This window comes from Enhydra lutris, unplaced genomic scaffold (assembly GCF_002288905.1).
Source record: "Enhydra lutris kenyoni isolate GAN:26980312 unplaced genomic scaffold, ASM228890v2 scaffoldscaffold15, whole genome shotgun sequence".
NCBI classification, from domain to species: Eukaryota; Metazoa; Chordata; class Mammalia; order Carnivora; family Mustelidae; genus Enhydra; species Enhydra lutris.
The window spans coordinates 9,322,849-9,350,010 of NW_019154099.1; the positions used below are offsets into that span (position 1 = coordinate 9,322,849).

Here is a 27,162-nt window from a genome sequence, read left to right on the forward strand (position 1 = left end):
GATGAACCCAAGTCTTAAAAAAAAAAAACTCTTTTTACAAGCTAACCTGTGAAGTGCCTATCTTGGTCATACTGTATTTAACCTCAGGTTAAAATCTTTTTCAGCAGCACATTGAAGTCCATCTCTGTCAATCCTTACTGGTGGACATGCTTTTATCCATCCTGAAAAGGCATGTACAACCTAAGACATTTTTGATGAGCAACACTTCACTTGTACAAAACAACAACTCTAAATTCCTACAAAGGTTCCCAAAGGGAGAAGGATTAGCCGATTTGTTTTGACGGTTTTTCTTACATTATGAGCCTAGCACCTCAAGATTTTAGTCTAACCACAAAAGGACCAATGGTTTGTTTCCTAGGACTTTGGTCTGAGGAAGCTCATCATAACATTAAGAAGTGTACTCTTGGAAAAGATGCTATACCATTCAATGAAAAGATAAACATGATATACCTACGGAAACAATGATCAGCTATTTCATTTCTAAAAGCCTGATGTCCAAGTTAGAGAAAAAAGGAATGCCAATTTCAAACTCCACTTATAAATTATCAGCTTTCATCAAATAAAGCCATCTGAACTGCATATAAGTCAGTTTTAAGAAGCAAAACAGCCACTCAAATTGCATTAATGTGGTATGATTTGAGTGCCATAAAATAGTTAAGCCAACATAGACATAAAAGATCTGTGGTCTGCCAAAATCAGGCATGGAATAATTAGGAGACCACCACAACCATTAATCACAGCAAGAATCATGTTTGTAAGACTTGTCGTTGATTAAAAAATCACCTGAGTCATGACATAGAGTTCAACTAGAATACAAGTATTTATGGGTATGTTATAATCCAACCTCACTGGGGGAAATTAGGAAACCGTGCTCTCTAGCTAAATCTTGAAATGACAAATTTCTCCCAAAGGAACACTAGAGTTTACATTCATTCATTTAACAAGACATATTCTTTCATGCGTTTGACAAATATTTATTGCTTTCCCCTCTGTACCAGGTCTTGTGTTAGCCCTGGGGATCCAGTGGTGAGGAAGATAGTCTGCGTCTGCAAGGAAATTTCAGTCTCCGCCACCTCCCCTTACTCCCCCCCACATATACACACACCATGCAAAGATCTCTCCAACAGCATCTCAAAGGATGGTCACTTAGCTCTTGCTGTGTGGTAGAATGACAGAGTGTGTGGAAAGGGCCAGGGAAATCTCTAAATCCACTATTCCTCACTTACTCTCAGTAAACCCCAAGAGCTGGGAGCCCCAAATTCCACACTAGCTATACATAGCTATTAGCCATCCAACCTTGAGAAATTCATTTCAGCATTGTGAGCCTGAGTCTGCTCTGAGAACTCTGTTCTTGAAAGCCTTTTCCAGTTCATAGAGAATGAGAGGACTTGAGATTTCAAATAATGGACAGAGCTATTACATCACAAAAGGCCTGTTCTATCAGATGACTCAAGTTAGAAAGCTCTCTTTTACGCAGAGCTAAAATTGTCCCTCTGTGAATTCAACTGTGAATCTTTGTCCTGCACCCTGAAGTAACACAGAACATGTCAACCACCTCTTATTCATGACAATCCCTCAAATATTAAAAAGATGTCAGATTTCCCCAAATCTTGAAGATAAAAAAGTGGTCTCTAGTGTCAATCCCATGACTTTGCAGATCTTTGTATAATATTGGTTACCATCCTCTGTGAGCTCTTTATCAACATTTCAATTAAAAATAAAGGGCCCCAAATAAAATGTAGTATTCTAAATTGGCAGTAGGACCAGCAGGGCTAACTACGTACCTGGTAATATGACAAGATTCTGTGATGGACTTGGGGGAGAAAAGACAACTGAAACATAACGAATAATTAGAGGAAAACTATGTGGGCCATACTCACTTAAAGGTCCACAATAAAGAGGTAGGATAGCGGAGAGGTCAAGAGTACAGACTGCCGTCAGACGACCCAAATGGGTTCAGATTCTAGTTAGTACATGTGTTAGGTGTTAACTTCTCTGTTTCAGATCTCTCATCTACAAAATGGAGAGCATGCTAGTACCTATCTTAAAGGACTGATATAAAGAATGAATGATCAGCATTTAGAAGAGGTACATAATAGTTACAATAAATATTACCATCAGAATAGGCAACTTATTTATCTAAGGGATTATTTATTTAGATGATTATCTAAACACCTGTTTTGTGATGTGCATTGACAAATGAGGAGAAAATAACATCTCGCCCCTTCTTTTATAACTAAAGATTGAAATACTAATGGATATAAGTAAACTGACACTTAGGTTCAAAGGATGTGGTATTTCTCTTAAGAGAGAAGATGAACTGAATTATAATAACAGAGAGGAAGCTAAAGAAAAAACAAAATAAACAGAAAGTACACATTAAAGAAAGGAGTTCTTTAAGAACATTTTCCCCCAGGGTGCCTGGGTGGCTCAGTGGGTTAAGCCTCTGCCTTTGGCTCAGGTCATGATCTCCGGGTCCTGGGATCGAGCTCCGCATCAGACTCTCTGCTTAGTGGGGAGCCTGCTTCCCCCTCTCTCTCTGCCTACCTCTCTGCCTACTTGTGACCTCTGTTTGTCAAATAAATAAATAAAATCTTAAAAAAAAAAAAAAAGAACACTTTCCCCCTCCCATTAAAACACAGCCCGTTCATTTCAACTGTACTATGAATGTATAATTTTCAGCATTTCAGGTGCCAGATGTTCTCTTTATTTTCTTGTTTTTATGCATATTTTTTGAAACTTCACTGGAGGAATTAACTCAAATGCTAATCAACTTTCAGTCGTGTCTGCTGCGGCAAGTGACCCTGAACTAAAATGACTCTGTTCCAGTGCTCGGCGAGCTCTAAAAATAAGTGCTACCACATGGTATCCGTGTTTCACACAGTCGAGTAAGCCAGTGTGGGTGTGCAGTCACTGTGAGATTCCAAGTACCCTCGTAGATCACTCATTAAAAATGTGAAGGGTAGGGAGTACCTGGGTGGCTCAGTGGGTTGAGCCTCTGCCTTTGGTTCAGGTCATGATCCCAGGATCCTGGGATCGAGTCCTGCATTGGGCTCTCTGCTCAGCTTCCCTCTCTCTCTGCCTGCCTCTCTGCCTACTTGTGATCTCTCTCTCTGTCAAATAAATAAAATCTTAAAAAAACAAAAGAGAAGGGTAGTTAAATAAGCCAAATAAATTACCTCTATATTTCTTTCTAGTTAAAAATAAAAATTGCTTTCTTTACAGTAAAACTTCCAAAAAAAGTTATAACAGTGTCAATATAATACTTTCTTTAAAAACGATGACTATGTACTTAAGATTGAGCCTACTTGTCATTAAAATTTAAAGAAAACAATTATTTGAACAGCACATTTTGAAAATCTAACATATGCCATGGCGACTGTGACGACTCTCCATTCAATAAAAAAACTCTTAGTTAAAAAAAAAAAAAAAAAGGCCGGGAGCGGGGGCCGGCGGGAGGGGCCAGGGCAGAGCACAGGCTGCAGGGGTTGACCCTCCCTTCTCCTCCCTGCCCAAAAAAAAGCTCTTCGTTAGCCTATGCAAATGGTTAACAAGGTACAATCGACATTTCATTCATCACAGAAGGGTGGCTTTTTCCAATAGCATCTATTAATATGAGATAAAAGTGGAAATAAATCTTCACTACACCTCTGAAAGAGAGGCAGTGTGAACAGTTTTCTCGAGATGAAGTTCACCCATATTCTTCTTTAAAATCCCCCAACTTACTAGGAATTGACAACAGACTATCACCTGTGAAGGGAGCAGGCAGGGTGATAACCTCAGGATAATAACAGCCATTAGCACTTACTAAACTCTATGTGCCCATCACAGTGCTAGGGAATTAGAGTGCCCTAAAATCCTCACAACCCCATGGGACAGGTTCCACTACGATCCTCAGTTACAGAGGACACGGATTCACAGGGGTTAACAAATTAGTCCAAAGGCACGTAGCTAGAGAGGGCCAAGCCAGCACACAAACCCACGCTATTTGACTTCACTTCATGGTCTAAGGTCTGCAACTGACTAAGTCACAAAAAGCTGGGATATACACATCACGATGAGTGAGAAAGAGACAAAGAGAGCAAGCGGATGTGAGAAGAGAGACAGAACAGAGGCAAAGACTAACCAGATGGAAAGAACACTGTGTGAAAAGGAAGAGCCCTGGATTAAGCATCAGGAGGGCTGGGACCCTTCCAAAGGGCACATCAGTGTGACCAAGGGGAAAAAAAAATCAATTCTTTTCTCCAGTCTAATAGAAGAACACATTTGCCTACAGCACAGAGGTGTGTTAAAGATAAAAATGTTGATGTGAAAAACAGAACTCCAGAACATCATGAAGAAATCAGTAAAATAAAAAAGGAAATGCATAATTCAAAAAACGAAGGAAAAAATTAGGAATGTATTATAGATGCCACAATCATAGACAAGGCTATGGGAGAGCACAAACCACTCATAAATTAGGGATGAATATTAATGAATCCTGAAGGCTTATAAAATACCAACTAGGATGTCAGGGGTTGTCCTTTTCCATTCCCTGATCACACCACTGACACCTAATGCACGGAAAATGCTTTCAGTATCTTGTTGGTGCCATCAGGGGTGCCTGTTGTAGAAGACACCTGTAAAACCCAAAACTCCAACAGAGGTCAAAATTCACCCCATGCAAGGTAATTAAATATGCATGGATGTGGGGGGTGTGTGTATACATATCTATCTATATTTAAAAATCTGTTTATTTCAACACTGTGAGATCTGGAGGAGAAGAACCCAGTTATGCTGTGTGACCAACAGAAACAGTCAGATAACAAATGGGTGTTGTTTTTAAGTCACTAAGTTTGTGGTAATTTGTCACAAAGCAATAGAAAACTAATATGTACCCAAGGTGATTTTTGACAACCAAAACAACAAGATAATTATTAACTCCAGGGATGGGAGCACAGGACTGTGCAAGGAAGGAAAAGTAACCACTGAGTAGGTAGGTCTGAACCATGTCCACACATCCTTTGATGCGACCTTCATGGTGTCTCTATCCCCTTCCTTGAAGCTCAGCCAACCTGAGTTACTCACTCATTCTGAAAGAATGTGGTGGAAACAATGCAGAGTAACATCCCATGTGAAGTCAGTTTCTGCCGAGCTCTCCTGAAACCATTTTACTATAGAGTTTGGGATGGGTTTTCAGGCAAAGCATAGCTTTTCTATTTTCCATTTGCTAATCCCAGATTTTCCATTCACTACTGTCCCCTGTCAACATATCATCCTCAGGGACTTCAAGGCATAGCTGTAGCAAAGTTGAATATGGCCATTCCCGTATTTTCCAGTCGTAATACCACTAAACTATACCATTAACCTTTGACATGAACTAGCCAAAATAACAGTATCAATAGCAGAGCAGTCAATGCAACCCAGAAAGGTAGGATATTTAAATATTTAAAGATAGGGAAGATTGTCAATTACTGGTTGAAAACCTATCCCTTATTCTATTGTATGCCCTAGAAAGTTCTACCAAACTCATTTGCTGTAAAACTCTAAGCAATCTGCCTAATATTTTAGTCTCCACATTTCTAGTCCAACAAAACTTCAGAAATAATATCTGGTTGAGTGGATAAATCTCTTGAAAATATTTCAACAAGAAGTCTTCTCATGTGTAAAATAACTTTCATCTTATTAATTAAATCAACAAATACGGATAAGGTACTCTGAGGTAAAATGATATGACAGAGTCTTCTGCCCTCAAGGAGATTATAATAAACGTAAGTACCTAATTAAGTACAAGGCAGAACATAGTGAGTTCTTTTTTTTTTTTTTTAAAGATTTTATTTATTTATTTGACAGACAGCACAAGTAGGCAGAGAGGCAGGCAGAGAGAGAGGAAGAAGCAGGCTCCCTGCTGAGCAGAGAGCCTGATGTGAGGCTCGATCCCAGGACCCTGGGATCATGACCTGAGCCGAAGGCAGAGGCTTTAACCCACTGAGCCACCTAGGTGCCCCAGAACATAGTGAGTTTTATAATAAGAAAGGCACTATAGGAGAGACTGAATGTACATGGAGGTCCAAGAAAGAGTTCTACAAAGGATTTGAATAACTTCTCTCAAATCCAAGCTTTTCACTTCCTTTTACCTTTATCTACACCAATACCTTAGACCTGGTCTTCATCTGAAATTGTTCTATCCTTCAAATCTTCAATTTTGGAACCCACTATCAGACTAAATTCTAGATCCCTGTCAAGGGGAAACCCTTTTTGCCCACTTCCCCATGAGTCTCCACGGAGAGGAGAGGACTATGGATCACTCCCTAGGGGGAAGGCAAGTGGTTCATCAGCCTACCCCACCTTCATTTGTAAGAAAGGAAAAAGAAGCAACAATCGATCAGAAACTCTGATTAGGCCTCCAACAATTTATCAGAAGCACTGAATTTAGTGGTTGTTGGATCTTGTTCAGCAACAAATAAGCTGCCCCTCACTCCTTACATTTTATCTCAAGAACTTGTAACACAGAGGGGAAGATGGATGACTTACTGATCCCTCGAATATCCAACAATGCCTTTGTCTTTCTGTCCAATAAGCCCTATAAACCATCAACCCTGGATCAATTTAGCTGTTGTTCTCTCTTCCCATCTTAAAAAAAAAATGTGAAAGGCATAGGAATTAGGTACATTAGTAAACCTGATCTCCGTCTTTGCTAGACTACTAACTCATAATCTACTCCAGGTCCCTGTCCAGTTTCAACTCTCATTTTCTACAGAAGCTACTCCAAACCCAAATAAACTCTGACTCATAGCAGATGACTTCAGCTTCAATTTCACTGAGAGAACAGTAGTATTTGGGTTTGGAATAAACAGGCTTCCTGCACACACCTGCCTCCATCAACTTTCTGTCTCCTGGTCAATGCTTATCTCTAAATGCTCTCTGGCTCCCATGCTCCATCCATTCTCCCCTCTCTCTCCTGACGCTTCAACTTTTGAGTCCAACAATTTTTTTCCTCTCTTCATACAGACACACTCAAAACCAGGTTTAAAAACAGATCCAAAGAACAACAACAACAACAACAAAACTCTCTTGAAGCCTGAGTATCATACTTGTTCTCCTTCTCCTAACAGCCAAGCTTTTCAAAGAAGCAATCCACCCCGGCTTCTCTGCCTTCCCACCTGGTCTTCGGGGCAGCCTAATGCACGCAACCACCCCCCCTCCCCGAAGTCACTCCGGTCAATGTGACCCAATGACCTCCAAGTTAACAAATTCCACAGACGCTTCTCATTTCTTCTTTGACTTGATCTCTCTACAGTATTTGATGTTTAACAACTTCCATCCTAAAACTATCTTCCACAGGCTTTTCCTAACATCATCGCCTCCCAAGACTCCTTCTATACTTCAGAATGCTCTGTCTTGATTGGTCAAACTTTAAATTTTAACATTTTCCCAGGATTCTATTCTTGGTTTTCCTCTCCTCAAACAAAAAAGCTCCCTGGGGAGGTGGGAGGGACACCAAGGATTATCCCACGTGCCAGTAAATCCATATGGCTAAATCCGAATGCATTTGCTTCCTCCCCCACTCCACCCCCCACCCCGACCAGCGCTTACCTCTATCATGGCACTGCTCTGTGTTTGTTTATCTGTCTGTCTTCCCTGCCCTGGCAAGCCTGGGAGATGGGACAAAATGCACCACTGTCAGCAGTGCTGGCTTCTCGAACAGGGGCTGGGAGTTTGGACGGGGGCAACAACATAGCAGGAGCAAGTCATCCTAGAGGACCTAGGAATATGAGGTTATAAAAACTACCCCGGAGGAACTTCACTGAACTCTGAATATTTTGAGAGAAATAACAATTTGTTTATTCACCTCCGAATCTCTTGTGCTTAGCTCAAGTGCCTAGCCCATGGTGGGGATTCAAATCGTATTTTTTGAATGAAAGAAGTAGGAGAAGAATGAGATATCTGAGACAGGCTTTGAAGAACTGGTAGAATTTCAACAGCCAGAGGAGGAGAAATGAGTCAAGCCAGGGGGAATGGGAAAAGCCCAGGCACGGACAGAAATGCCAGACTGGTGGGGTACAAGAGGACAAACGGTCTCAGTAACACTAGAATGTCGAGGTATGATTTCACAAGATTCGAGGATGGAGCTGCAGCTGTAACTTGACAGGCAAGAGTGAGCCAGTGAGGTGTTTCCAGCAGTGTGATTTGTAATTGGAAAAGAATCAACTGGAACAGAGGATACCACTTAAGTAACCATCAAATGAATCACTTATATGAGACTTAATGAAGACCTGAACCACAGCAACAGAGAAAAGTAGAAAAGAAGGGAAAACATTATTTTTAAGATTGAAGGTAAGAAACAGACTTCTTGAATATTCCAAAACAATGGAATTCGTTGAAGTATTAAATTTAAAAGAGGTGACAATTCTAAAGCACTAAAATTAAAAGGCCTAAAGTGGAAAATGTTGTAAATATTTTTAGAAAATACATTTAATATGTTGGCTTCTTGACCCAAACAATCGTGAACAGTACTGGGTATACAACATACTTATCAAGTTTACTGTGTCGGCAGGAACTCCCACATGTGTAAGTTGACACAGGGTTGGTAACTGAAGAAGACACTCTGTACACACTTAGGAAAGGTCCTTCTGTAACTTTTGAGAAGGAATTCAGCAGAATATAACCATACCGTAAAACTGTTGTTCGCATTTTTTGTGCTTGCTTCAGCTACACTGGCATCTGAGAGGTCAACTTCATCGAATATCAGAGACTGTTAATGAAAAAGAACACAAACACATTAAATGAAAACCTAACTCAATGCTCATCAATAATTTTTTTTTCCCCCAATCAGGACATGACTCTGAAGCCATGTCAGGAATTAGGAATAGAAAATGAAGAAAAAGTTGTTAGTGAGTCTCTGCAACATCTTCTTAGGAAGAGTAAAACCACAAAGTACAACTAACTCATAAATCCCAAACCGAAAAGGTCTTTGAAGAACCCCACGGCACAGAGTTTCAATGCAAAATGCTCCCTGCTCTCTAGAAGCATAATCTATAGGAGCCTCCTCAGTGTATTGTGCACCTGCGTGTGCGTACACATGCGTGCATGCGCACACACGTGTGTACACACACTCACACACACACAGAGTTATACTGCTTGACAGGCAACAGCCTAGAACAACTTTGCCAGGAAGGCAGAGGCAATGTCATCACTCCCACATCTGCTCAGTGAGAAATGAGAACTAGTCCTGGCTCGAATTGTGGTGAGTTACTAAACTTTCTGAGACTTATTTTCCTCGTCCATAAATGGGTTTGAATGAGAAGATAAGTGTGCTCTGCAAATATAAAATGATGTTTCATTCATACTCTTAAAAGTGTTTTCAATCAAAAAGTTTCCATGATAAAAACTCCACAGAAAGGGAATCTTTAATACTGTTCGATTTAGAGATTAGAAAATTCTACTAAATAAATGTATCCTTTCCACTGTCAGTCATTTGGTCATTGTTCACACTCATTTGATGTTCTTGCAGCAAGGCAGGGGTAACAAAGCACCTCTAGAAACTCCAGAAAAGGGGCCCCTTCCACATGCATCCTAATATTTACAGCAGCAATGTCCACAACAGCCAGACTATGCAAAGAGTGCAGATGTCCAGTGACAGATGAATGTTAAAAGAAGATGTGTTGTGTATACACACACATACCATGGAATGTTACTCAGCCATCAAAAAGAATGAAATCTTACCTTTTGCAATGACGTGGATGGAATTAGAGGGTATTATGCTAAGTGAAATAAGTCAAAGAAAGACAAATACCACATGATTTTATTTATATGTGGAAATTAAGAAACCAAACAAATGAACATAGGGGAAGGGAAGGAAAAATAAGATGAAATCAGAAAGGAAGACAAACCATAAGAGACTCTTAACTATAGGATACAACCTGAGGGTTGCTACTGGGGAAGTGGGTGGCAGGATGGGTTAATTGAGTGATGGACGTTAAGAAGAGCACTTATAATAACCATTGGATGTTATATGCACCTGATGAATCACTAAATTCTACCTCTGAAACTGATAACATAGCATACGTTAACTAAATTGAATTTAAATAAAAATTAAATAAAAATAAATTTACCAAAAAAAAAAAAGAAAGAAAGAAAGAAAATGGGTCCTTTGATAGCTTCCACACCACCCCCAAGATCCCTGGCGGGGTTGGGGGGTATGCAAGTCCACTTCACTCCAACCAATATGACTATCAGACTTGCTCCCCAACCAGAAAGAATTTTTAATTTAGCGCAGGGGAAGAAACAGATAACGACTAATAGTAATATAAGATGGTCTATTGAAAATGCAAGGGAAGAAATACTACAGAATGCTATGGAAGGTCATGGATCATTTCCCCTGCAGAAAACATTCAAACTCTTGCTCTTGTGAATGATGGAATAAAGACCTTTTGAGGGGATCTTAAGGAAAACAGGGAATTTCATCAAGTAGAGATGGAGGGGAAGGTCATTTGCAGATGGTAAACGTGGGGCAAGGCCAAGGCTATCAAGTGGTCAGTGCTGCCAACAGACAAATGGAGAAAGGCGGCATGGAGCCAGATCAGGGACAACCTTGACCTTAACGACTTTTCAAATGAGATTACTTTATTTGGTTATTACTTGTACAGCCGCATAAACTAAGAATTACGTTGGTTTGCATATTTGATTTTACCTCCCAGCGTATAACTCTACTAATTATATCAGGAACATACATTTTTTTAAAATAGGGAAATTATCAATTATTCAACCGATACAGTAGCCAGAAATCTCAATGTTTACTTTCGAAGGAACACTAAGATATCAGTCTTAAATGGAAGCTCGTCATTATTAATTGTTTTCTTCCCAAACCACATCATTCTTAGTTTCTTCAACTGTTACATAAAAATTATTTAAAGCCTTGATTTTACTTCACTAGGGTTTTTATTCTTAACTACTAGCATCACTGAGTGATTGTTTTGTGTCAGGTACCATGTGTGTTATCTCACTGAAGCCTACTCGGTACAACACAAACTGCCTGCAGCCGCTCCAGGGGAATGTGCTGGAAGTAGGATACAATCCCTCATCTGAAACCAGAGGACAACTTCTTAGTCACTCTAGCAAATCACTCTCTGTCATGGTCAGGGAAAGATGTAGAAGGCAAAAGGTAGAGAGGGGAAACTCAAAATTTTCAGCTTATTACATTTAATAAAGTTACATTTAATGTTTTACTTTAATTGTAAGGAAAGAGGAAGGGAAGAAAGAATACTATGCTAGAACCTTCCCAGAGGATCATCCTCTATGGACACCATGAAATGGACTTAAATAGACTCCCTTGGGATTTGGTCCAAGCCGGATCACATGCATACCGAATTTGCAGAACAGTAAACCTCTACCGAGCACCAAGACGAAAAGCTCATAGAACTAAAACTTTTAATCCATCCACAACCTCAAGCGCCTGCGAGCAATATTCTTCCAAATTACCTTTGAGTCCTTTGCATAATAAAGTGTACGGCCTCGAAGTTTGAAGTAACGCTTTTTCCACCGTTGGAAGGAACTGGTTTGCTTCAACAGCTGTCCCTCTTTAATACTGGTCTGGGGAGAAACAGAAGGCCAACAACATGATTAATATGAAATTCAGAACCAAATAAAATTCAGAATTAATGACACAATCCCAGCGGTATTTTATATATCATTTCCCAGGTCCTAGGAATTACACGAGAAATTGTCTTCTTCTTTCTGTCCAACCAAGGGAGCACATGCGCAAAGCCTCATGAACAAAGGTAAAATCTGACATGGTTCTCTACCCTTCAAGTAGTCACAAGTAATACGGGAGGCACATGCACCAAACTAATATGATTCCACATGATGTGTACCCTGCCTTGTATATAGGAAGTATTCAATAATGGTGGAAAACATAAAGAGGCAATATAATGTAATGATTAAGACCGTGGGCTCTGGAGCCAGAAACCTCCTGTTGACCTCTCGATGCCACCACTTAGTGGCTGGATGATCTTAGGCAAGTTACTGAACTTCTTCATGCCTTTATTTTTCATCTGGAAAATGGGGATGACTCTGTGACATACCTTATAGGTTTATTATGAGGAATACATCAAAAGCATAGAAAGGACTTATCGCATGGCATACAGTAAGTGCTCATTAAATGTTAACCTTAGCTATGTGTTATTGTAACAAACGTAGTCAAAGCACTAAGCATGGTGGTCCAGAGAAGGAAGCATCAGCTCTGTCACAGGGAGGCAAAGAAGTCTTCCCAGAGGAGACTCCCCTGGGGTGGGTCTACAAGGCAATTATCAGAATGACAAGGGAGGGAGAAGCCTATTTTAGGTGCGTGCAAAAGTAGAAAGGTTTAAAACAGCATGCATATTTGGGGACTCTCCAAAGAACTTCCAGTTATAAATGCAGGGTAGGGTTTGCAGTGAGGGAGTGGCAGGAGATGTGACGGGAGAAGGGAGGCAGGGGCTCTGTGATTCTGGGCCAGACCCTCTGCTGAGTGCTTCATGTATGAAGTTCATTTCATTATGAACAAGATATGTAGAACCCCTGCTCTCATGCAGCATCTCTCCCTCCCTTTGTCCTGACTGATCACATGGTACTTTGCTTTCAAGTGGCCCTGCATGCTCTTCTTAGGTCTGGACACCACCCACTCTCTCCTCCTGGGCTGCTCTTCCCTTGGATACCCGACTGACCAACTCCTTCACCTCCTTCAAGTCTTTGACCTTCTCGGTGCACCTCACTGACTTCTTATTCAATACCACAATGTGATCTCCAAGTTTCCCCTCATCTTATTTACTCCCTCACACAAAGGTCTTACTTTCCTCTTCCAATGTATAATGTAATATGCATGTTTATTATGTTTATTGTGCCACCCCTATTCGAATAGACTTTACCTGGGTTTATTATGTCTAATAAAATTAAATTCAACATTTCATTTTAATTGGAAGGAAAGAAGAAAGGAAGGAAGAAGGCAACTACACTTCTGGCAAACTAAACATACAGTCTTCCTCTGAGATTGTCCTTAGAAGACATGTCACGGGACTGACTCAAACGGATCCCCTTGGGATGGGGTCCAAGAGGGGTCACATTTATATTGAATTCCTAAAGGAGCATCAATGTGATGGTGAGCTTCCAGGACAAAAACGGCTCATAGAACCAAAATTTTAAATCCATCCCACTGGATTGCCCACTTTTGATCTCAAGTGCCCAAAGCATTATCTAGCATACATGAAATTCAGATCTGTATGAATGAAGAGCAGGTACTAAAACTCACGTCTGATTGACTCCAGAGTTTATTCCCACTTTCTACACTATGCCATCTTCTATTATGAACAAGACTTAAATATTGGGAAAAATGTGTTGTCGCCAATAAGGTAGTCAAATTATATTAATGTTTACTTTCAATGTCAATGAGAGTTTCCCCATAGCTTGCTCTGAGACTGTCTTCCAGGAATTGTAAATTTTTAACGCTAACAAAATATTTTTGCAGCTTCATACCGAAGAGCTCAATTTGGAGTCAGACAGACAGACTTCAAGCCAGACTCCACCACACACTGAAAACAGGGCGAGTTGCTTCAGCAATCTGTCCCAGTTTCCTCTCCTGAAATACAGGAATAATAATACCAACCTCACAAGCTTGTTGGATCTAATTTAATTATACGGTAATGACTGGAGAGCACTTAGCACACTGTCTGGGTTACAGAAAACATTCAATAAATGGCAGAAAGTGTTATTATTATGATATCATTATGCTATTAAGTTCATGGAGTATTTGCCAGGCACCAAACTCTAAGAGCTTCTTGGAAGAAAAGAGTAAGTGTTTGCAGGCCACTGTGAGGGCAAGTAACAGCTGGGGCAGAAGGAGAGCGTCAAGAGATGAGGTCAAGGGAGAAAAGAGCCAGGAGAGGCAGCCACGATGGGAAGCTCGCTTTTTATTTTAAGTGCAAAAAGCTAGTGAAGTGTTTGAAGCAGAGAGCGAGAATGGCGAAATGTCCAGGGGAGGGACACCCCAAGGGCTCGAGCGTAGGCTGTGGCATCACTGAGTTAGAGAGAAGTAGAGCAATTTGAGATGTTATTTTGGAGGCAGAATCCACTGGACCTCCTGGCAGAGACCAAGGGAAAGAGAGAGGAGAAGGACCAAGGAAAAGTCTAAGCTGTTGGCTAGACGCGAGAGACCAAGAAAAGGGGGACGGGGAAGTGGCGTTGTATCTGGTGTCATTCAGGGGAGAGAGGTGTCATTCTTTTTTTTTTTTTTTTTTTAAGATTTTATTTATTTATTTGACAGACAGAGATCACAAGTAGGCAGAGGCAGGCAGAGAGAGAGGAGGAAGCAGGCTCCCTGCGGAGCAGAGAGCCCGATGTGGGACTTGATACCAGAACCCTGAGATCATGACCCGAGCCGAAGAGGTGTCATTCTTAAACATAAAGTACTGAAATATTATAAAATATTAAAATACTATAAACACAACGAACTAAAATACTATAAAATACTATAAAAATATAACTTACCCAAAGAACAAACCATTTGTTCTAAAAGTGGATGTATTGGGATTTTTGTACAATTTTGTTTAAGGCCATGAGGAAGACAACTTCATGTTTGGTCTATTTATGTTCTATCAGCACTAAGGGAAGCATCAAATAACCTCCTCATCCCCCACCTGGTTATCAGAGTGATTTTCCAAAATGAAAACCTGATTAGGTCATACCACAGCTTAATTCTCTTCCCCCTGCAGCAGGAAGCCCAGACTTCCGCAAGTACCACAGAGGACCCTGCATCATCTCTCCAACCTCGTCACCTGCCCCTCTCCCCATGCTCTTCCCTCAGCCCTAAACGGCCTCTCGTCAACTAGCCCATCTTGAAAACTCCTCTTCATCTCAGCTCAGATCCAACACCATTGCCCCTGGCTTCCCTGACCCTGAGGAAGAAGTCACTCACCCGCCCTTTGTCCCTCTACGGTGCCTTATCCTCTCTGTATAACAGGATCTATGACATCAGAGAGCATCGGGTTCCATGTGCGTGGTCCAGCCATGCTTTGCGCTTCCTCAGAGCAAAGACAATATCCTACACCATCTAACACACCGGCCAATACCTTAGGGCCTCTGTAAATGTTACTGAGCAACTTTTAGCTAAACGTAGAATAGTATGTCAGATAACTTTGTATTTTAAAAGAATGAAAGAATGAGAAAACAGGACCCAGTGGCTGGATATGACCTTATATTTTCCAGCCTTCAGCAGGTCTGAGCCTGCTTCTTCTCATGCATATAAAAATAGCAGATACAAGGCACAAAGGGGTATGTGCCCTTGGGTGCACTCCTTGGGTGAGGGGTTGGGGAGAGATGGGAAGAGGACAGGAAAATGTCTATCTATCCCGTTTGCTAATTTAGAGATGATCCTTATATAGTCACTTTCAAAGCAAATAGTTCGTCTGTTTTTTTTTTCTATATCACTTTATGTTCTTTAAATCTTGCATAAGCATGAATTAATCTGCAATGTGTGAGGCTGTGGGGGATACAAAGATGTGTAAGATATAGTCCTTATCTTCATGCATTTACAAACTTTTTTATGTTACATGGTTAATTTTAAAGTCTTAAAAAAAAGAAAAAAGAAAAAAACATTCTGAGGCTACTTTCTTCTAAGAGATGGGATTTAAAACATTTAACTAGAAGGCAGTTATTCACATCAAAGTGAATCCTCAAAATAAACTCGTTTATATATGGCTAGTTAAACAAACACTTCTTATAAAAGAAGGAGCATAACAAAAAATGATTAATTTGCAACAGCTCTAGAAAATATAATCATATTATCAAAGCGTGGTTCAGAGAAAAACATGTGTGGGCCCAAAAAAAAATCTCCAAATACTGCGTATACTACGTGAATAAACAAGCAATCATTCTTTAAAATCATAATATTTATTATGTTCAATATTGATGTTCATGTAGAATAACAATTTGAAGTTGGAACTAATATAAGAAAGTTATGATAAGAGAGTTATGATTAAAAACCTGTTAAAATTAAGTACAAAAATTCAATTTTATTTTCTTCACAATCTCCTGGCTAAGGGATAAACTCTCCCCTCTATCAAGAAAAGGCTTAGAAATGTTTACATTTAACTGGCCTATTGGTTTAGTACTACCCAACACTCATGAAAAGTCAGTAAAGCCATGAAGACTTAACTGTAATCCAATAACCCAGTTTCCAGGTGCAAAAAACACAAAGTTCAATGAAAAACTTGGCTTTGAAAAAAAAATATTTCAATAAAACAAACTTGAAGTTGAAAAATCTCTTATCTAGTTGGCTTTAAAAAGAAGGTCTATAATCTAATGTCTTAAGGCTGTAGAGTTGTTCATTTCATGTTCCTTGTGTAGCTCAAACAAAAGTCATTTCTCTTGTATAATCACACACACACACACACACACACACACACACACAGTGCTCTAAGATTTCACCTACAATTTCAGAAGCACTTGTATGCCACAAGTTGAAGCTATTTGGATGGGATACTACTTTAGCATCCCAAGGAGAGCACAATTTCAATAGTCACTCAGTGAGCCATTTTGCAAAGCTAAGAATTTTTGAAAAATCAGTCACTGCCTGATTTATCTGATAAATGTACATTTTCGCATGCTGACTTTTTTTGGCCATCGAAATAGGTGTGGTGAAAAGCTTGATATAGTGAAATGGAAATGTCAGTGATGACTCATCTTTTACAGATGTCTTCAAAAATTCCAGAAGAATCTCTAGCTCTTCCTCCTCTTGTCCTAACATGACCCCCCTTAACTTCTCTTCTAAGGAATGGGAATGAAATTTGTTGTTATGGACTGAATGTTGGTGTATCCTCCCAAAATTGAAATCCTAACCCCCAATTTGTTGGTATGAGGAGGTAGGGCCTTCAGGATGTGTGTCCTTATAAGACAGACCTCAGAGAGTTCCTTCTGCCACATAAGGACACAGCAAGATGACCGCCATCGATGAACCAGGAAGCAAGACCTCATCCTACATGAGATCAGCAGGTGCCCTGACTGGGACCTTCCAGCCTCCAGAATTGTGAGAAATGAATTTGTTGTTTAAACAAATGTATGGTGTTTTTCTTATAAGATCCTGAACAGACTAAGACATGGGTCGAGAGAGTCTTCATACCATCATTCTCATCTCTCTCTCTCTTTTTAAAAAAATTTTTTTAATGATTTTATTTATTTGAGAGAGAGAGAAAGAGAGAGAGAGAGAGCATGAGAGGAGAGAGAGATCAGCAGGAGAAGCAGACTCCCCGCCGAGCAGGGAGTCCGATGTGGGACTCCATCCCAGGACTCCAGGATCATGACCTGAGCCGAAGGCAGTTGCCCAACCAACTGAGCCACCCAGGCGCCCCCTCTCTCTCTCTTTTTAAAGATTTTATTTTGAAGTAATCTCTACACCCAAAATGGGACTCGAACCTACAACCCTGAGACCAAGAGTCACGGACTCCACTGACTGAGCCAGCCAGGTGCCCCCCAGACCCCCGCTGCATCTCTCTTAACTTCTGTCAACTCTACCCCGCAAATAGAAAACCTTTCTTTGACGCATATATTTCCTTATCCATTTTGTTATATAAGCTCCCAGAAAGCTGTCTATGCCTTCCTAGGTGTCTGTACAGAACCTATAACATCGTGAGTCTATTTGACTTTCTTTAATGGTAAGCCTCTTTAGTTTTATGGATTTTAATCTCTAAATTGGAAATAATACCTGTATATCACCATTTGCTACAATGACACATGAGGCAGTAGGTATGAAAAAATACACAATTCTTTAAAAATGTAATATGAAAAAAATGTTTAAATGTAGCACGGCAAGATATTATCTTGACTATTATTAGCCCCCATCATAAGTATTATTTATTATAGAAAGGTTTCCCTTCCTCAGTCCATCCCTTTCCACTCTTCCTGCCATTGCCTTAGTTCAAGCTCCTTTAACTCCCTTCAACTCAACCGTTCCTTAAATGTCCTTCATGCTTCATGCTATCAATTTTTCCCACCACTGGTCCATTCTTCCCACTATGGACAGAATTATCCCTGAAAAACAGACGGGATCCTGCCAAACTCTGGTTTAATATAGCCAGTGGTTTCCTATCACCCATAGTATAATTCCAGCCTTGTGAGCTGAGCACAGATTCCTCCTTCCTCAAGTGACCCACCTTCTTTTACAGCTAAACCTTCAAGAGTCCTCCTGAATCCACCTAACAGCAGAGTAGAAGAGAAGCATTTGCTACTCCTCAAACCCTCTATCCTTCCCCATGTCCAGCCTCTTTCAAGAGCTCTTCCTCTACTCAGAATGCTGTCTTCTGCTTCTTCTTATAACTCCCGCCCCATCCCATCATCCTTCAAGGCTCGGAGCGCGATCACAGCTGACCTGCACTCGCAGCACTTTGCTCATACGTCATTTATAGCATGAATCATGTGGTAAGGGAATTTTTAAAAATTTGTATCTTATTTATTTTTCCACCCTCCATAGAGCTATAATGTAGTCATAGAACCTGACATTAAGAAAATCATTAATACATGTGAATCAATTTACTGAGTAATCAGGAAACAACAAGGAAGAAATTAAAGTAACAACACCTATGAACCAAAGTTCCCCATCTCTAAAGTGAGGATAAAATCACCTGCCCCGTATTCCTCAGAGTTCTGGGGATGAAACAGAATGACGTGTAAATATCTTTCATAAACTCCCAAATGCTATATACATATAAAGTATTGTAAGTAAGGTACTATTTTAGCAGGTCATACTTGTGGGAAAAGGTGTTTTAAGTGGGACTGACACAAGTTAAATAAAGAGATAACACTCTTGAACTTGCCTGATGCCTACATAAAGAGAAGTTATCAAAGACTGTGTGTGTGTGTGCACGCACTAACCACTTATTCTATTTTATTTTGTGGTAGACATAGACAATTATGTTTGAGTTTTGTATTTTGTGAAAATCTTAATGAAATGAATTCTAAAAATAGTAAAAAGATTAATATAATATTCTAAGTGTAATATAAATGAGACATTTTTAAAGAGTAATATATAATGTGTATATATAATGTATATAATGTAATATATAATAGATCATGTGTACTTCCATATGCAAATGACTACAATGGTGGACATAACAGAGGAAAGAGATGATTGCATCTATCATAAAATCTCCAGTAATGCATCAACCTCAAACGCCAGATGATACTGGAGTGAACAGTGTGGCCACTGGTGACATATCTTCTGAAGTTGTAAATAGCTCCTGGTAAAGTTCTGATCAAAAAACAAACTATAGAGGCATCTGGGTGGCTTGGTCTTAAGCATCCAAATCTTGATTTTGGCTCGGGTCATGATCTCAGGCTTGTGAGATGGAGCCCCACGTTGGGCTCTACACTGGGCATGGAGCCTGCTTAAGATTCTCTCTCTCCCTCTCCCTTTGCCCCTTCTCAAAACAAACACACAAACTATAACCTCCCTTTTTACACACAGTAGTTATAAACCTGGAAAATTAATATCTTATAATAATGCTTTAAGATTTTGTGTTACATGAAGTTAGGTTTTAAGCTCAGGTGTTTATAAATCATGTTTGCCCATAATTAATATCCTAGAGGACATCTGAAGGTCATAAATGATAGAGGACAATTCTTTGAAGTTTTGACCTGCCTGGTATGTTGTAGGATTGCTGGCTAGGAGGGCTCACTATGCCAAAAGCACTGGGATGATTTAAAACACACACACACATTTCCAAAACACCTCCCCTGAAAATCACTGTTTTAAGGGTTCCAGATCTATCCTGTACTCCTAACCTTTATCTGAGTCATTTTTTAGAAGCAAATGTAGTGTTACCTTGGTGACGTATCTGGCAAGTGGTGGATTTGGAACCACTTCCATGACGACCGTGTTTAATCCCATAAGGTGTATGGTCCCAAAATGTATAAAGTTTTCTCAACATTAAACCTAAGAACATAGCACAATCATGAGCTAGTATTTAATAATGGAGCAGAATTTATAGCTACTATAAATTACTATTTTACAACTTAGAATGTTGGTCTAAGAAGAGCCAGTAAGGCTAGAAAGTGCCTTGGAGTCACTGGAACCTCAAAATTCATTAGCTGAACTGATGTATCTACCGTCCAACTAGCCTGTGAGCAACTTATCACAGTTCCTTGCACGGAGAATCACCCCTAAACCTTATTCACGGAACACAGGAATGAATGGAGCAAGGAAACCTGAATGGTTCCATTAGCTTGAGAACTCTTAAGGGAGAGCCTGGGCAGGAGCCTTGCCAGCATTCTTCCCGCTAGAACCAGAGGAGATTTCGTGGCCATCACTTTCTCCTTGGAAAATGTCCTTGAAGCAAATATAAGCCTTTAGTTGTTGACTACTCTACTTTTTATTTTTATTTTTTCCTAAATTGAAAGCCATTCTGTTTTCATCCACAAAAATATTTTTTCATCATTCTTAAGGGAGCCCATCTCTCTTATCTACGTTAACATTGTCTCTGGGTGGCAGACAAGGCAGATACACCTGGAGGGTGTATAAATTGGCTATTGTTTAAAAGAGACTTTCTATCCTGCCATATTTTACCCAACAGCTGAACTTACATAATTTGGCTTGAAAGACAGTCAAACCCATCACTCTTTTGATCCAATGTCTCTGAAACTACAAATCTATCTTTATCACAAGTCTCACTGAATTGGGTCTCTCCTACTGGAACATTGCTTTTTTCTTTGGTTAGCCCTTCTAAATATTCTCTGTGTGATTATAAAATAAGAACTGTTTTCTCCACAAACATCCCAGAAGCTATACTGAATGACTGCAGCCTCTCTCCTCACGGCTTTGGAAGGTTGGCCATTGGATCTCACTCTGATTCAGTCTGTCTACCTCTTTTTGTCAGTCACGGGTTAAAATGCTTCAAGCCTGCCTTTTCTCTCAGCTTCCAAAATATCCCTCAGTTCATCTTGATTCTGGGCCTTTTTGGGTTTCATGCCTTGCATGATTTTCCCTTCTGAATTTTATCCAACCAGAGATTTCTGACTCCCTTAAGAACAAATTTGAGCCTCTTTATGAAAAGGACTATATATGGGGCGCCTGGTGACAGAGTTCATTAAGCATCCAATGTTTGGTTTCTGCTCAGGTTGTGATCTCAGGGTCCTCGGATCAACCACTCCACCCAGTTGGAGGCCTACTTCAGAGTCTCTCTCCCTCTCCCTCTGACCCACACACTCATGCTCTCTCTCTCTCTCTCAAATTAAAAAAAAAAAAAATCTAAAAAAACACATATATTATAAACATATGTATATAAAATACATATATATTTTATATGTGTGTGTATATGTGTGCATATATGTAATATACGTATATTACATAATATATACATATATAATAAAATCTAAAAATATACATACATTATACATATTATATATATTATACATATATTCTATTAAATATACCAGTTGTTCTAAAATCTGGCTGGTCATCTGAACAACATGGAAAACTTTACAGACATTCAGAACCTCTGTTCATCTGTTCATTCAATTGATCTGGGATAGGGCACAGAACCCTACACATATCAAAAGCTCTCTTGGTGACTGTTATCATCAGTCAGGCTTTAATAAACACTCACATAAACAGTATTTAAGTAATAATGTATAGACACTCTATACTTAAAATGTTTCTTTCTCTGTGTGTGGAGCCCCATTCACATGCCCCCCTGCCCTCCCCGCACCCCCACTGGCTGTGCTCCAGCAGAGGTGAGGGGAGTAATGTGGGTTTAATAACAGAGCATGCCCATTCCAGCTCTCCCCTTCCTCCTCCTGAGAGCCAGCTGCCCACAAGAAACCAGGTTCTGTTCATCTATCATTCAGAGGCAAAACAGATTTGATATGCATTGGAAGGTAAGGAATAAAAAGCTGGGATTTGTACTGGACACTACCAAGGGCTGGGTAATGGGGAGAGAGAGGAGTCCTTCAGCTGCCTACCCTCCCCTTTCCCTACTATGTCTCCAGCTCGCACCACCACCCAAAACCCATGCTGGCCCCAGCCTGACCCTGCCAAGAAGGCAAATGCTGGCGGAGGAACTGTAGTGGTTCCAATGAGGGGCTGTTTCATCGGGCCCCAGAGGATAATGCAGTAAGCGAAAGGTACCCCAGCTTACAGAAGAATGGGCACAGGGTGGGCTTCTGGAACCGGTGCTTAATGATAATGGAATAGGTTGAAACAACGCCTTTTTATAAGTTGCCACCTGGAACAGTTGTCCTCAAGCAGTTTTGGGGTACCAGAATAATCTGAGGATACGTCACCAGGTACTTTGAAGAAGTAACCCAGAACCGGACCAGTTCAGCCTCCTCATTCTGGGATTGAAGAGGGATCCCTCAGAGGGATCCCGCAGCTCCCTGAAATCCATTTAAAAATGGTGAAGCAAGATGATTACGTGTATTTAAACAGAATATTAAGTATCCATACAACAAAACCTTGACATTTAATATTCTAGAAGTTTGTTAAATCGGTTCATTCATTTGTATTCTCAGAAAAATAAGCAACCTCCATTGGTGTCTTTTAATTATTACCAGAATTGTTACTTTTAAATGTAACACACATGCACACGCATTCTGATTCAGGCTGTCTGAGATGTACAGGTTGAGAGGAAAATGTAGTGTGGTCATCTGTCCGACACGGGGAGCTTACAGACGCCAACGCTGTGCGTACAAGTGGCTGTCAAGTCAAGTGAGGCATAAAACACTAAAATGGGTCTCTGGCATCGCAGTTTTTCATCCTGCTGCATTCAGTCCGATGATGGAAAAGGCTTTCCATCACAGCTCCTGCCTAAAGAGGAAAAAATCCAAAATGGCGAATAAAAGCCAGTTACGCTGCAGCATGCACAGACCCTGAGAAGTGACAAGCTCTGCTCCTCAAGACATTGAGGGAACACATGCAACGGGAAGCATAAGGGGGAAGCTGTAGTTTCCTCGTTCCCACTGAGCCTCCTGAAAACTTAAAATATATTCACAATATCTTCATTATTTTATTTGAAATACTATAAAATGCTAATATTTTGGATACTTATATTTAAATGTAAATTAATGCATTCTAAAGCAAAATCATGGAGGTTACCCAACATATCCTAATCACCCTCTTTGGGGCCACTTGGGTGGCCCCGTCAGTTAAGCATTTGCCTTCGGCTCAGGTCACGATCCGGGATCGAGTCCCACATTGGGCTCCCTAGTCAGAGCAGAGTCTGCTCCCACTGTCCCACCTGCTGCCTTCCCTTCTTTGTGCTCTCTCTCACTCTCTCTCTCAAATAAATAAATAAGTAAATCTTTTTAAAAAATAATTACCCTATTTACCAATGAACCATCCAGTTCTGGCTAAAGTACTTTGTCCCTTATACTGGTTCGTAATTTTCTTGAGAAGATCTATAGACATAAATAACCTTCCTGAGATCATAGTTATTTTGTGACATTGTATTTGTTCTTTCCTAAGATGAAGTTCTATCTCTACTTTGAAGATGTTCCTGCTTAAGGAGTTTCTAAATATACTTTTTAAATACTATTAAAGAAATTAAAATATCTGATTTTATAAAGTGCTATTACACTTTTATTTAAAGGAGAACATACAACATGTTCATGCCCTATCAACAACAGACATACCTTCTTCATAAAATACAGTGAATTACAACAGATTACCACTGGGTGGCAGTGGTGTCATGCCTAATGCTCAGGTTTTCTTTCAGAGATGGTAAACACGGATAGGCCTCTTGGCAATTAGATGGGTCCTTGCCTATACCTGTGACTGGCACATAGTAACACTGTGTTGTAAAAGGGATTAAGAAAAAAATCTACTTTTCCAATTCTGAATTTAGTTCTTCCCTTATCAAACACCCCTCCTCACTTCCAAGAATAATCTCTTTGCCCACACGTGACGTTCTGATGTAACCACTTTCCCACAAGGCCACAATGACATAACTATTTGGATGTAACAGGCATTTTGATATGGCCTAAAATAAACCACTAAACACTATGTTAATTTGCTAAGCTAGTAACTATTGTATAAAACAGACAACCTCATGCCAGGCCTGAGTCTGACAAAACTGGTGCTCTCCCTGGTGTTCCCAGTCTTAAGACTGCCATTCGGCTGAGGTAGAAGCTGGGGGTCAGTGGTATGGCCAACAATGGGATGGGAAATGGGGTGAAGCTCAGGTCTGGTAGACTAGCCACATATAACCAGGTGTCCTCTATTTACTACATAAACTTATCTCAGACAGGGCTATTGGGGTGCCTGGGTGGCACAGTGGGTTAAAGTCTCTGCCTTCTGCTCGGGTCATGATCCCAGAGTCCTGGGATTGAGCCCCGCATCGGGCTCTCTGCTCAGTGGGGAGCCTGCATCCCCCTCTCTCCCTGCCTACTTCTGCCTACTTGTGATGTCTCTCTGTCAAATAAATAAAATCTTTAAAAAAAAAAAAAAAAAGAAAAGAAAGAAAGAAAGAAAGAAAGATAGGGCTATTAGCCATTCTCTGCAAAATATCTGCTTATTTTCTAGAGTCTCAATTATATCTTCAAAAATAGGCCTCTCAAATTCTCTGGTTCTTCTCCAGATATAATTTGGGTCCCCAATGTGCAGGAAATTCTCAGATTTTTGCCAGTTCTTTGTGTTTTGTTTGTTTTGTTTTGTTTTTAATTTTTTTTCCCAGTTCTTTGAACTCATATATAAACAGATAGGTGGGTAGGCAGAGAGATATGTATATGTTACACTCAAATCATAAACTATTTTAATGATGGTTTTGATGGACAGGACTAATAACTGCTCAAAGAATAACCCAGTTCCTCATATTTTCTGTAAAGACTTATTTATTTATTTGATAGAGAGAGAGAGCATGAGTAGGGGAGGGGCAGGCAGAGAGAGAGGGACTCTCAAGCAGACTCCTCATTGAACATGGAGCCTGATGCAGGGATTGATCTCACCACCCTGAGATCATGACCTGAGCTGAAACCAAAAGTCTGGCACTCAACCCAGCTACCCTGGTACCCCTTCATCCTATCAGATTTTTTTAAAAAATCTTAAGGTTCACAGAAATGGATAAAATCAAATGTGAGTGTCCTCTGTGATTAGGATGGGGCAGAAAAAGATGAGAGATGTGTGTAAATTACTGTGTAAAGGTGTGTAAATTACTGTGTAAAGGCTGTGTAAATTACCAGGTGAAACAGTAACACATACATACACACCTCATACCACTGTGGGTTCTACACTTTGGTCATGACAGTGAGTTCCTTCATCGGGACCCATCCCCCTCTGAGATCTTCCCTGCCCTACTTCATCTCTTGCCAGAAAAATTTAACTCCCCCTTCCTCTGTGCTACTTTAGTACATTGTTCTTCTGTCTCTCTTTATATTGTACTGTAATAATCTTCACATGTAATAATCTTCACATAATCTCTACATGATGCGTAGAGGTGCAGTATGGCCTGGGTGTAAATCACGGCTCCTTGGCTGACTGGTTGTTAAAAGATGTTGGGCAAGTTACTGCGCCTAAGCTTCCTCTCCTTCACAAGGTGGATAATGACGATGATAGATACCTCACAGGGGTGTCGTTTGGACTACATGACTCAATGCATGTAAAGTACATTTCCTGACACGTAGTGCTCAGGAAATCAGTTTTTCTTGTGTCATTCTTGCTCCTGTCCTCTAGTAGCAGTAGACTCTCCAAAGGCAAGACCACATTTACTTCTTTGTATGGCTAGTAGCCAGCACCATGCCCATCACCCTAGTGCTACTCATTTATGATCAGTTTATTGATCCAAACTCAACTATTCTCTGTCTTCATATCTAATTGTTCCCTCTCCATCCATTGTTTCCTGGGCAAGTCTGATCTTAAAAAGTAAAAACTTTTTTCACCTGTTCATTACATTCTAGCTCACGATCTATGCCTTCTTCTCTATTACTACAAACCTTCCTTTAAAAAAAAAAAAAGAATATCCTTGCTGCCTCTTTCCTTTTCCTCAGCCTTACTAGATAATTTCCTTTTTTCTTCAAGAAAACATCCTTATGGCTATTTCCAATAATACCCCACATGCCAACTCTCTCTGGGTGAACTTACCCTTTGCATAGCTCCAATTATGTCCTCTAAATATAGCATAACTCCCAAAACAAATGTCTGCATTTATTCTCAGTTTTTCACTCCAACTCCTTTTACAGCTGCTTATTGACATCTGTACATGAAGACGCTACCACCATTCGAAACTCAACAAGTACATTTCATTTCATGTAACATACATCTTAGTATAATGGAAAAAACACTGCTCGGGTTCTGGAAACCTAGATTCTAATTCTGAAACTTCCAGGTAATAACTACACAACACTGGGTAAAAGTCACCCATCCAGAATTCAAACTGAATGCAGCACCTTCCCACGGCAACTCTGTTCCTCTTCCTGTGACCCCATCTGTTAGCAGCGGTATCATTTCCCTAAGCACACAATCCCCAAACCACCAAACTCTCATCTCTTCTCCCTTCCTCCTGAATCCTTCAGAGTGCCATCAGCATGTCTGCAAATCCTGGTCTTCTTTTCTGCTCCTACCACCACTGCCCCAATCGTAGTAACTTTGCGATTTCTCAGCCAGACATGAACATTGATCACCTATGAAGTGACCAGGACTAGCACTGGAGGAAGAACTGTGGAGACAAGAGGCAGACCACTGCCAGCACTAACCCTTCATTAAGAAGATCCTGCTGCTCCAGTGTGAGTTTGGTCCACATGTGGGAAAGAACTCTACTCTTAATAACTCATTAGAGAGGCAAGGCAGATCTCTGAAACAAGTCTTTGCTGAAGGTTGGTAGGAACCAAAGGGACAAAACACCAAGGACCATGGTATATGGTATGAACAAAATACCTCTTGTTCTCCAGATCTGTGAGCCCAAACAGGGACCTCAGGACATTTCTGTCTTGGCTCCCCCAGCCAGTGCAGACCAGGTATTCCCCTATCATCAAGAACCACAGGCTCAGAGAAACACCACACTCAAGATCTCCAAACCCAAACCAAGAAGCCGAACCCTCCTGCTGGCCTGGCCAGGGCACATCCTCACAGCTCTTGCTCCTCTGAGTAGAGGAATAAGGGATGCTAGCTAACTGGGGCTGGCCCCCACTGGACACTGCAATCCAACCCATGTGTCCTATTGTTCATAAAAGAAA

General features: G+C 40.4%; 1 protein-coding gene across 2 annotated transcripts in view; it reads right to left on the reverse strand.

Annotated features, from left to right (window-relative positions):
* The window catches only part of LOC111147026 (diacylglycerol kinase eta), a 168,566-nt gene that overhangs the window by 83,175 nt on the left and 58,229 nt on the right, over positions 1-27,162 (reverse strand). For both annotated transcript variants that reach the window (XM_022502876.1, XM_022502877.1), the window contains exons 2-3: positions 11,461-11,571; positions 8,654-8,734 (exon numbers count right to left, since the gene is read on the reverse strand). In XM_022502876.1, the coding sequence (XP_022358584.1) occupies positions 8,654-8,734; positions 11,461-11,571 (192 nt within the window). The remainder of the gene's footprint in view (positions 1-8,653; positions 8,735-11,460; positions 11,572-27,162) is intronic.